This window comes from Bubalus bubalis, chromosome 11 (assembly GCF_019923935.1).
Source record: "Bubalus bubalis isolate 160015118507 breed Murrah chromosome 11, NDDB_SH_1, whole genome shotgun sequence".
NCBI lineage: Eukaryota > Metazoa > Chordata > Mammalia > Artiodactyla > Bovidae > Bubalus > Bubalus bubalis.
Genome location: NC_059167.1, coordinates 45,158,482 through 45,171,338, shown reverse-complemented (window position 1 = coordinate 45,171,338; position 12,857 = coordinate 45,158,482). Strand labels below are relative to the sequence as shown.

The following is a 12,857-nucleotide window of genomic DNA, read 5'->3' as shown; positions in this document are numbered from 1 at the left end:
CCTGAAACAGACACATGAGAGCAGGGGAAATGTCCTTTGGGTGTCCCCCCTGCATATACAAGAAAAGCTTCCATTTTTCTCCGTAGTGCCAGGCATGCTGGAGTACGAGAGTCTGCAGGGCATTTCTGGCCTGAAGCCCACAGGCTTCCGGAAGCGGTCCTCCAGCATAGACGACACGGATGCCTACACGATGACGTCCGTCCTGCAGCAACTGAGCTATTTCTACAGCACCATGTGCCAGAGTGGCCTGGACCCTGAGATCGTGAGGCAGGCAGTGAAGCAGCTCTTCTTCTTGATCGGGGCAGTCACCCTGAACAGCCTCTTCCTGCGCAAGGACATGTGCTCCTGTAGAAAAGGGATGCAGATAAGGTAAGACCCATAAGCCACCACTAACCCTGGAGAGCCTGGCTGGAAAGGATGCTCCTGAAGTCCGAGACTGCACACTCTGCCCGCCCTCCCTCCATAAGAGCGGCACTGCCGGAGGGTGTGCAAAATGACTCTTAGAGCCATGGAGATCTCAGCCATCTGATGCCAGGCCCTCCTCCCATCACTCTACCTATGCTAACTTGACACTCTGGCAGAGTGGCTTCAACTAAGAACTAATAAGTGTGTATTTTAAATTCTGGCCCTCTGTGGTTATCATATATGCAGCCAGTATTTGTTGACCACCGCCTCTGTGACTAGCACTGCTGGTCGGGGACACAGGAAACGAAGGGATGATTTGATCCCTGCTGTTGAGAAGCTAAATGATGATTCAAAACTATAAGTCATAAATAAGGAGTACAGGAAGTGCTTCAGAGGGGAGAGATGATTGTGGCCAGAAAAGTTAAAGAAGCCTGAAAACTGTTTCTGAGTGATCAAAAATGGAAGAACATTCCAGGCAAGGGAATGAGTGGGCAAAGCCATAGTGGTAGGACCGAGTGAGGACCCCTCCTCAGGCAGGAGTAAATATTAATAGCTCTGTCTAGATTAAGTGTGGAGAAGGAAATGGCACCCCACTCCAGTACTCTTGCCTGGAAACTCCCATGGACGGAGGAGCCTGGTAGGCTGCAATCCATGGGGTCGCTAAGGGTCGGACATGACTGAGCGACTTCACTTTCACTTTTCACTTTCATGCATTGGAGAAGGAAATGGCAGCCCACTCCAGTGTTCTTGCCTGGAGAATCCCAGGGACGGGCAAGCCTGGTGGGCTGCCGTCTATGGGATCACACAGAGTTGGACACGACTGAAGCAACTTAGCAGCAGCAGCTAAATTAAGTGAAGGCTTATGTCAGGATCTACAGGACTGTAGTAGAGTGGTAAGCTGGACCTAGATTGGGAGCGCATAAAATGCCAGGCCAAGCATTGAGAGTTCATCCTGCAGACATGGTTATCCAGTTTGTTTGTTTGTTTTTTATTTCCTTTTGTGCATTTATTTCTTTTTGGCTGTGCTGAGTCTCTGTTGCTTTTCGAGGGCTTTCTCTAATTGCCTCTTATGGGGCTAGTCTTCTTGCAGTGTGAAAGCCTCTCATTACAGTGGCTTCTCTAGTTGCAGAGCACGGGCTCTAGAGCACGGGCTAAGTAGTCGTGGCATGTGGGATTAGTTGCCCGGTGTTATGCGGGATCTTCCCGGACCAGAGTTTGAACCTGTGTCCCCTGCTTTGGCAGGCAGATTCTTATCCATTGTGCCACCTGGAAGTCTAGTCATCCAGTTTTGAAGTGTGTCAGCTTCTCTGTCTCTGAACCAAGAAAACACAGATCATTAGCTATTGTTTGAATTAACACTGTCACATGATTAGAAAGCAAATAATATGGGGTAGATATTTAAGACTTTTTACTCTGTACACGGATTTGATGCCTGTAGGTGACAGGAGGATGTAGGGTGGTGATAATGGCACTGACACAATGCAAAGCGACCTAAGAAGTTTATTAAGCCAAGTAGTACACAAGAGGCACCCGTTACATCCTGGCGGTGGTGAAGCTTGGACAGCTCTACAAAGCACTGTGTGAAATTCCCATGACCCCAGGTTGTGGTTTTCAGATACAAGGGAGCATTCAGGAGGGCTGGGCTTTGTGGGTCTTTTCTTCTTCACTGAGAGGAAAGGCTTTGTTTATTTCCCAAGCTCTGAACAGATGCCCTGAAGTCCTCTGGGGCAGGCCTCAGGCTTATTTAAAGTCAAGTCATAAACCTACACATGTCACCAAAGTCTTTGCTAAACAACTCTTATTCCAGCAGGAGGTCCCCAAGCTCAGTGAACATTTGTCCCCATAGGTGCCCAGCACTCTTTCCTCTCACCAATTGGAAGTGCTATTAGGGAAGTACTGCCTTTCCAGTGTGTTGCTCTGAGTGAACAGCACATGCATCTTAGAGACCTTTGTTCATTCAGATATTGATTCAGCTTCTGCCATAAACAAGGTACTTCAGGATTGGCAGTGATTTTGCCATGACAACACAAGCACTGCAATAGCAAAACATGAACACAAGTGGAAAATCAAACTCCAAGAAGGGAAAAATAAACAGTGGACAGAGTAGCTTGAAAACGGGCACTGGGCTTTCTGACTGCCAGGAGAAAAAAGCAAAACATCAGTAGCTCTCTGGTTTCATCTGGCATGGTGAAGCAGACCAGTTCCTGGGAAAATGTAAAAATTTTCCTAGTACGTAGTTCTTTTTCTTGTTCCTAGTGGGCTGCCGCCTGTGGGGTCTCACAGAGTCGGACACAACTGAAGGGACTTAGCAGCAGCAGCGGCAGTCATAAATTTATAAAAGATATTATCTCATGTGGAACTTTATCTCACCATCTCCACAATAGCATTTTTATTGCAAGTTCCATTGTGGTTATTTTGCCCAGGCTTCATATATATATATATATATTTTTTTTTTTTTTTGGCTCTGCTGGATCTTCATTGCTGTGCAAATCTCTAATTGCAGCAAGTGGGGGCTACTCTAGTTGCAATGTGCAGGCTTCACACTGCAGCAGCTTCTCTTGCTGCCGAGCATGGGCTCCAGGTGCAGGGGCTTCAGTAATTGTGGCTCGTGGTTTCAGTAGTTGTGGCTTCCAGGCTCTAGAGCACAGGCTCGACAGTTGTGCTGCATGGGCTTAGATGTTCCACAGCAAGTGGATCTTCTCGGATCAGAGATTGAACCCGTGTCTCCTGAATTGGCAGGTGGATTCTTTACCACTGAGCCTTCAAGGAAGCCCGCCCAGGGTTCTTTGATAAGAACCTAGGTAGGGCCTGTGGAGACAGTTCTGTTAGGAACCAGAATGATGTGGCCCAAGTTACAGACATTGCTTGTTGTCCTGAGGGAATCTGGGGAGAATACAAAAGGCATTGACTTGGGTCTTGGAGGATAAGAAGGATTTCAGCCCAAGAACTAGAGAATTGAGCACAGGCCTCAGTGAAGGAATGCTTAGGGCAGGGTATGAATAGCCCTCCTTGAAAGGAGAACCAGAATGATGGGTAGATCTAGAAAGATGAGTTACAGAGACAGAGCGGAGTGCCAGCATGAGAAATGCATGCTTTAGTCCCTCGGGAATGGCAGCAACCTCAGAGTTTTTTCTTTTTCAGAAGGCTTTAAACTATGGATTTTTTTTTTTTTTTTTTTAGTAGTTGTGGGATTATTTGGGTTATAGATTTCATCTTAGGTGAGTCTGGTAGTTTTTGGTTTTCAAGGAATTAGTCTGCTTCATCACAGTTGAGGTAATGTGTGTATCACTGTTCAGAATATTCCTTTATTATTCTTTTAATTTCTGCAGAATTTGTAGCAATGGCCCCTTGTCCACTCCTCTGTGGGTAATTTGTCTTCTCTTCTCCTTGGTCAATCTTGCTACAGGTATATCAATTTTATGATCTTTTCAAAGAACCAGGTTTTGATTTCATTGATTTTGTCTTATTTTTTAAATTTAATGGATTTTTGTTACTGTCTTTTTTCATTCCTTCTGCCTACTTTGCATTTAGTTTTCTTTTCTTCTAGGTTCCTAAAGTAGAAGCGTGGATTATTAGCTCTGAGACTTTCTTTTCTAACATAAGCATTTGATGCTATACATTTCTCTCCCAGCACTACTTTAACACTATCCCCCAACACACAGTTTTGATGTATGTTGTTCAGTTCATTTTTGTTCAATTCAAAATATTTTTTAATTTCCCTCAAGTCTTACTCTTTGACTCTTGGATGGTATAGAAGTGTGTGTTGTTTAATTTCCAAGTGTTTAGAGACTTTCTTGTTACCTTTCTGTTATTGATTTTAGTTTAATTTTGTTGTGCTTAAAGAATATACTTTGTCAGTCAGACTCTTAGAAACAAAAGGTAGAATGGTGGTTGCCTGGAGCTGATGAGAGAGAGAGAGAAAGGGAGTTGTTGTTCAGTGGATGTACAGTTTCAGTTTTACAAAATGTTCTGGGAGCTTAGTTTCACAACATGGTGCATATACCACTTACAATGGTTAACATGGTAATTTTATGTTATATATTTTCTACCACAATTTTTAAAAAGATCCCTAGATGCACACAGGTTAACATACACTGCAGATTATGATACTAGAGTTCCCAACCATCCCACTTTGTCTTAGACTTTCCCAGATTTATTTTTAAAACACAAACTTATAAATACTTTTACATTGAAAAAAACAAACTTTATATTTGTTGTTGTTGGTCAGTCATTAAGTCATGGCTCTTTGCAACCCCATGAACTGCAGCACACCAGGCTTCCCTGTCCTTCACCATCTCCCAGAGCTTGCTCAAACTCATGACCATTGAGTCAGTGATGCCATCCAATCATCTCATCCTCTGCTGTCCCCTTCTTCTCCTGCCTTCAATCTTTCCCAGCATCAGGGTCTTTTCCAATGAGTCGGCTCTTTGCATCAGGCGGCCAAGTATTGGAGCTTCAGCTTCAGCATCAGTCCTTCCAATGAATATTCAAGGTTGTTTTCCTTCAAGATTGACTGGTTTGATCTCCTTGCAGTCCAAGGGACTCTCAAGAGTCTTCTCCATCACCACAGTTCAAAAGCATCAATTCTTTGGTGTTCAGCTTTCTTTATGGTCCAACTCTCACATCCGTACATGACTACTGGAAAAGCCATAGCTTTGATTTAGACGGACCTTTGTCAGCAAAGTAATGTCTCTGCTTTTTAATATGCTGTCTAGGTTGGTCATAGCTTTTCTTCCAAAGAGCAAGCACCTTTTAATTTCATGGCTGCAGTCACCATCTGCAGTGATTTTGGAACCCAAGAAAATAAAGTCTGTCACTGTTTCCACTGTTTCCCCATCTATTTGCCATGAAGTGATGAGAAAATTTATATGATTTCAGTTATTTTTAAATTTGTTAATACTTGCTTTTATGACCCAGAACACAGTCTACTTTTGTGAATATTCCAAATGCAGTTGAAAAGAATGTACATTCTTCTGTTGTTGGGTAGAATATTCTATAAATGTCAATCAGACCCAATTTGTCGATGGTATTTTTCAGGGCTTCCCTGGTGACTCAGACAGTAAATAATCTGCCTGCCATGCAGGAGACCTGGGTTCGATCCCTGGGTCAGGAAGATCCCCTGGAGAAGGGAATGGCAATCCACTCCAGTATTCTTGCCTGGAGAATTCCATGGACAGAGGAGTGACTAAGACTTTGACTTTCACTTTCATTTTTCAGTTCTGAATCCTTGCTGATTTTCTGTCTACTAATTCTATTGACTACTGAGAGGTGTATTGAAGTCTTCAACTGTAATTATGAATGTGTCTATTCTTTCAATCTGTCAGTTTTTGCGTTACGTATTCTGAAGCTGTGTTTTTCTTACACTCTGAATAAGGTGCATACACATTAAACATTGTTATGTCATCTTGGTGAGCTGACCCTCCTATCATTATGTGGGGGTCTCTCTTTATCCCACCCTGTTAATTTTCTCTGCTTTGACATCTACTTTATGGACTTCCCTGGTGGCTCAGACGGTAAAGCGTCTGTCTACAATGCAGGATTCCTGGGTTCGATCCCTGGGTTGGGAAGATCCCCTGGAGAAGGAAATGGCAATCCAGTCCAGTACTATTGCCTGGAAAATCCCATGGAAAGAGGAGCCTGGTAGGCTACAGTCCATAGGGTCGCAAAGAGTCAGACACGACTGAGCGAAATGAGTCAGTCATATCTTGTCTGAAAGTCTACTTTTTAATTGGATCAGTGTTTTCATAGTATACCTTTTCCCATCCTTTTATTGTAAACTTATTTGTGTAATATTTGAAGTGTAAGCAGCATATATTTGGGTCCTTGTTTTTTTTAATCCAGTCTGACAATCTCTGTTTCTTAATTGGTATATTTAGAACATTTTAATTTAATGTATTTATTGATATATGATATATTTAGATATAACTCTACCATTTTGTTATTTTATATTTGTTCCTTCTGGTTTTTATTTCTTTGATTTCCTGTTTCTGTCTTATTTGGGGTTCTTTGAACATTTTTGGCATCCTTTTTAAATTTCCCTATTGTGTTTTCTCTATATCTCACTGTATCTTTTTTAATGGTTGCTCTAGAAATTATAGTATCATACTTAACCTTTTTCAATCTATTTGGAATCAATATCTTTTATTTTTAAATTGGACTTTTAAAAAGCTGTTTATTTGGATTTTTTAGTCACACTGTATGGCATGCCATGGTATTGGTTCCCCAACAAGGGATTGAACCCATGCCCCCTTCACTGAAAGTTTGGAGCCCCAACCATTTATCACATTAAGTGAAATGTAGAAACCTTACCATCACATAGGCCCCTTTCCTCTCTTCGGTTTGTTTTGTAGCTGTCTTATGCTGTACTTCTACATACATCAAAAACTCTACCAGACAGTGTTATAATGTTTAGTTTCAGTTCACCTAGGATATTTTCAAGGGCTCAAAAGGAGAAGAATAGTCTTTTATATTTATCCAGATATTTATCATTTCTGTAATTTCTTCATTTCTAATGTTTCAAGTCTCACTTGTTCCCCCCAGATCTCATTTTGATCTCATTTTCCTTTTGCCTGAGAAAATTATTTCAGTAATCCTTTAGAGCAGATTCACTGGCAATAAATTTCCTTAGCTTTCTTTAATCTGAAAATATCTTTATCTCACCTTCTATACTTCACCTATACTTCCTGAAGTATATTTTTGTAGGCTGCCAATGTCTGGGCTGACAGTCCATTTTTTCATCAATTTTAAAATGTTTCACTTTTTTCTGGTTTCCATGGTTTCTGATGAGAAATGCACAGTCATTGAATTATTATTTCCCTACAAATAATACATAGTTTTTCTCTTATTGATTTCCAGATTTTTTCTTTGTGTTTAGTTTACCACAGTTTGATTATAATGTGACTAAGAATGGATTTCTTTGAGTTTAGCTTCTTTGAGATTCTCTGGACTTCTTGAATCTGCAGGTTTGTGGATCTCACCAAATTTGGAACATTTTCAGCCATTTCTTCAAATGTTTTGTCTACATCATACTTTCTCCTTTCCTTCTGGAATTTCAGTGACACAAATGTTAGAGATTTCATTGTTTTTTTACCCCTAAAGTTCTGTTCTTTAGATTTTTCCTTTGGACTTTCAGATTGCAGAGTCTTTGTTTGGTCCCTTGAAGTTCTCTGACTCTATTCTGCTGTTGAGCCCATTCAGTGAGTTCTTTTGTTTCTGTCGCTGTATTTTTCAGCTCTACAATTTTTCAATTATTTTTTAACATCTTGTGTCTTTTCTGAGATTTTCTGTCTTTGCATGTATTTCAAGATAGTTTGTCTTTACTTTTTGGAGCATTTTGTGATAGCTTCCTTTGTCAGATGATTCCAACATCTGTGTCATCTCAGAGTTGATATCTATTAATTGCATTGTACAGTCTGATGAGATTTTCCTGTTTCATATGCCTAGTAATTTTGAATTGTATTCTGCACACTTTAGTATTATGAGACACTGAGTCTTTAAATCCTGTGGAGAATGTTGATATTTTTATCAGATAATCAACCCACTGGGGTTCAGGTTCTGGGAAAAATTGTGATTCCTTGGTCAGCTCAGTTTTCAAAGCCTTTGTAATGCTATTTGCTTCTGTCTTATGTGACACACAGTGGCCAGTCTGAAACTTGGGTGGTGCTCAATCCATAGTTTAGTCCTCAAAGTTTTAAGTGTGCAGATTCATGCATGGGCTCAGGGGTGTGCCCAGGAGTTCATAAGCAAATTTAAGGGTCACTTTCCCAAGCTTTTTCCTCTCCATAATACCCCTGGTACTTTCCAGATCTCTGAGGATCCTTTCTTTTGTCCTCCAGAGAGAAAACTTGGGCTTTACTTAACTCACTGTGCTACACTCCCAGCAAATGTCCCCATCTGGGGTCAGGTGGTGGGAGGACAGAGCTAGAGGTGTTCACCCCCATCCTCTTGAGCTGCAGTTTCTCCAGGTGAAGAAAGTTCCCCTCTCTGATTTAGTTTGCTGCTGGAGCCTGTTGCCACCACCATAGGACTGTTTGGGGCTTGCACATAACAGAGTGAAGAAAAAGAAAGAAAAGGAGAAATAAGAAAAACAGAATTTCTACCCTCTCTCAGAGTATTAGGACACCCCTTTTCAGCACCTCAAACCAGAACTGGAGGGTTCCTCCTAGAGCTCTTAGTTAACAGCAGTGCCCACTGCTGAATTTCAGGCTGCTTTGAGTTCAAACCAGTGACTAGCCAAGGGGAAGATACTGGTAAACTCAGTATTAATTGGGAGATACTTCAGATTCTGGTCTTCTTCCCCCATACCACCTGCTACTGTTTACTTTTCAAAGTCCTCAAATAGTTGTTGCAGGCATTCCATCCAGGGAGACACAAAATGGAGTGCTTATTCCAGCTTACCAAGAACTAGAACTCCCAATACAGATTTCTGAGTAGGAGGATTAAGATGCTCAAAATTCGGATTTAGAAAAACTGGCAGAATTGAATAGGATGAACTAGAAGGGATGAGATGGGAGGCCCATTAGGAATCGACTGTAATAAGAACTTAAACTAGTGGGACAAAATTGACAATGACAGTGTTGGGGTGGGGGTGGGGGTGCTTACCAAAGCAAGAGAAGTCATTTCACACTTATTACCTCCTTATGCAATACATTAACTCAGCATTATTGTCCCAGTGATATAACCCATGGGGAGTTGCTAATCTGGAAGGTCAGAGCTAGAGCTGACCTTAGAGATCACCTGGTTTACTCAATTTCTTAAACAGCTTCATTGATATATAATCTCCATGCCATACAGTTCACTTGTTTAAAGTGTAGAGTTCAATGAAGTTTGGTATATTTACAGAATTATGTAACCATCACCATAATGTAATTTTAGAAAAGCTTCATCACTCCAAAAAGAAACCTTAAACCCAGTTATCAGCCACTCTTATCCCCTACCCACATCCCACTGAGGAGTCCCCTCTTCCTCACCTCAGTTCAGTTCAGTTCAGTTGCTCAGTCATGTCCGACTCTTTGTGACCCCATGGACACCAGGCCTCCCTGTCCATCACCAACTCCCAGAGTTTACTCAAATTCATGTCCATTGAGTCGCTGATGCCATCCAACCATCTCATCCTCTGTCGTTCCCTTCTCCTCCTGCCTTCAGTCTTTCCCAGCATCAGTGTCTTTTCCAATAAATCAGTTCTTTGCATCAGGTGGCCTTAATATGGGAGCTTCAGCTTCAGCATCAGTCCCTCATGAATATTCAGGACTGATTTCCTTTAGGATGGACTGGTTGGATCTCCTTGCAGTCCAAGGGACTCTCAAGAGTCTTCTCCAGCACCACAGTTCAAAAGCATCAATTCTTCAGTGCTCAGCTTTCTTTATGGTCCAACTTTCACATCAGTACATGACTATTGGAGAAACCATAGCTTTGACTACACAGACCTTTGCTGACAAAGTAATGTCTCTGCTTTTTAATATGGTGTCTAGGTTGGTCATAGCTTCTCTTCCAAGGAAGTGCCTTTTAATTTCATGGCAGCCATCACCATCTGCAGTGATTTTGGAGGCCAAGAGAATAAAGTCTGTCACTGTTTCCATTGTTTCCCCATCTATTTGCCATGAAGTGATGGGACCGGATGCCTTGATCTTATTTTTGAATGTTGAGTTTTAAGCCAGCTTTTTCACTCTCCTCTTTCACTTTCATCAAGAGACTCTTTAGTTCTTCTTCGCTTTCTGCCATAAGGGTGGTGGTATCTGCATATCTAGGGTTATTGATGTTTCTCCTGGCAATCTTGATTCCAGCTTGTGCTTCATCCAGCCTGGCATTTCACATGATGTACTCTGCATATAAGTTAAATAAGCAGGGTGATGATATACAACCTTGATGTACTCCTTTCCCAATTCTGAACCAGGCCATTGTTCCATATCCGGTTCTGTTGCTTCTTGACCTTTATACAGATTTCTCAGGAGGCAGGTAAGGTGATCTGGTATTCCCATGTCTTTAAAAATTTTCTACAGTTTGTTGTGATCCACACAGTCAAAGGCTTTAGTGTAGTCAATGAAGCAGCAGTAGACGTTTTTCTGGAATTCTCTTGCTTTTTCTTTGATCCAATGGCAACATCAAATATATTTTCTTCCTCTACAGATTTGCTTATTCTGGACATTTTTTAATAAATGAAATCATAAAATACATTGTCTTTTGTGAATAGCTTCATTCTCTTAGTGTAATGTTTTCATATTTCACCCATGTAGTAGCATGTGTCAATATCTCACTCCTTTTTATTGTTGAATAACATCTTATTGTATAGATAGACCACAATTTATTTATCTGTCCACCAATTGGTGAACATTAGGGTTGTTTTCATTTTTTGACTGTAATGATTAATGCTCCCATGAACACTTGTGTATGATTTTTTTGTGTGGACCTTTCAATTCGGAGTTGCTGGGTCAGACGGTAGTTCTGTGTTTAACATTTTGAGGAAATGCTTGTTTTCCTTAGAAGCTGTACTATTTACATTCTCACTAGCAATGTGTGAGTGTTCTCAACACCCTGATTTACCAAGAGAGGTAGAGTAACTTTCCAGGCTCACAAAACAGATTGGTGAGATTAAAACCCATGCCTCTTAACTCATAAACCTATGATAGTAAGTGACAGAAACTAGAATAGAAACCCCAGTGAACTTAGAAAACATTCTACCAGTTGAAACTTTTCTGCCACTTTAGGAAAAGAGTTTAAACAGTTTTTATACCAGTATAAGTCCTCTCTTCAAATATTGAGTTTTTCCTTTAAGATATTTTCAAATCTATTATTAAAGGTACATTAATAGATTATTTTATAAATTATTGTAGTCACTGTTCATTGCTCAGATTTTCTCCAAAGTTTATTGCTATTATGGCTGCTCACTCTAGACCATAATGATCCTTAGAATCATGGATCATGAGAGCTGATCATCTGGCCTAACCCCCTCTTGATACGAATGAAGAAACCGCTGGACGTGGTCCTAAGGATCTCAGTGAACACTGGTACCATGTTGGGACATGTTTGGGGACTCTACACCTTCCCCTAAAGTGTTCTAAATGGATCACCCACTGTTCTCTGCTCCTCTGGCTTTTACTCCAGGTGCAACATCAGTTACTTAGAAGAATGGCTTAAAGATAAGAATTTACAAAACAACTTGGCCAAGGAAACTTTGGAGCCTCTCTCACAGGCAGCATGGTTGCTTCAGGTGAAGAAGACCACCGACAGTGATGCCAAGGAGATCTACGAATGCTGTACCTCTCTGTCTGCTGTGCAGGTAATCAGGTTTGTTCAGTGTCTCCCTGATCTTCACCAGCAGATCATGTGACTGGCATCCCCTTTCCTGGCTTAGCTGGCATGGGGTGCATCTGCATCTCTGTGTGCTCTTTGGCCTACCCACTTATCTAACAAGCATTTATTAAATACTAACTCTAGACCTTGAAAACCTAAAAGCGCGTATGGCACATTCCCTGCCCACAAAACCACAGATGTGTGTGTGTGTGGGGAGAGGATGTAGGACTGGAGAAGGAGGCTGGAAATGGGGAATTGTCTCACAGTCGTCTAATTATATGATGTCCTTGCTCCCATCTATGCTCTTCTCAGCTTGTTCTCTCTCTTCTTGGGGAAAAAATAACACATGGTTCCTAGAGCCAAATTACAGTATTAAAGAACCACTTGTGGTTCCCAACTGTTCCCAGACCATTGGAACCATCATTTCATAGACAAAGTTATCCTTTTCATGGTCTTATACCATCTTATGCATTGTTTGCAGATCATAAAGATTCTTAATTCATACACACCTATAGATGACTTTGAAAAAAGAGTGACTCCATCCTTCGTTCGCAAAGTGCAGGTGAGATGCTTAAGATATGCCTTTTAATTTTTAGTATGAGACAGTGATATTTAATTACCATTATAGAAGTTCAGAATTAAAGTACATGTACCAAATATACAAAGGAAATGCCCACAGGAAAAGTGGCAGAAATCTTCCCTGTCAAATTCCCCCTGTTTTCAGAAGCCATTTTAGCCCTGGTGGGAAGGGACTGAAAACACCAAAACCATGACTCTCAGTCTACATTCCTTCAGCGTGTCTTGTTTCTCATCAGTCTTTGAGCATAGACAAGGGAACAGAGGCTGAATGGAAACAGAGAACCTACGTACTCATTTTTTTCTTATTTTAATCCCTAAAATTTCTTTCCCAATGCCTTAGGGCAGCAGTTCTCAAAAGTTTCATTCAAGAGTCTTTGGTGAGGTGGGGAGGAGTGGATCCTTGAGATAATTTCAGAGAGTCTGCAAAGTCTTCCTTTTTCCAAATATATACCTGTGTAAGGCAGACTTTTCTTCACACACTTCAACCAGAATAGCAAATCACTACAGGTGAATGCAGAAGCAGATACAAGATTCCGCCTGTCACATTAAGTCAGTCATTAAAAATTTACAAAATTATAAAAAAT

The 12,857-nt window shown here is 41.1% G+C and overlaps 1 protein-coding gene across 1 annotated transcript in view; it reads left to right on the top strand.

Moving 5' to 3' along the window:
- MYO5C (myosin VC) overlaps positions 1-12,857 on the top strand; it is a 117,707-nt gene that overhangs the window by 102,889 nt on the left and 1,961 nt on the right. Inside the window, exons 38-40 of the mRNA XM_025295604.3 lie at positions 87-369; positions 11,506-11,680; positions 12,176-12,256. Of these exons, the coding sequence (XP_025151389.2) occupies positions 87-369; positions 11,506-11,680; positions 12,176-12,256 (539 nt within the window). The remainder of the gene's footprint in view (positions 1-86; positions 370-11,505; positions 11,681-12,175; positions 12,257-12,857) is intronic.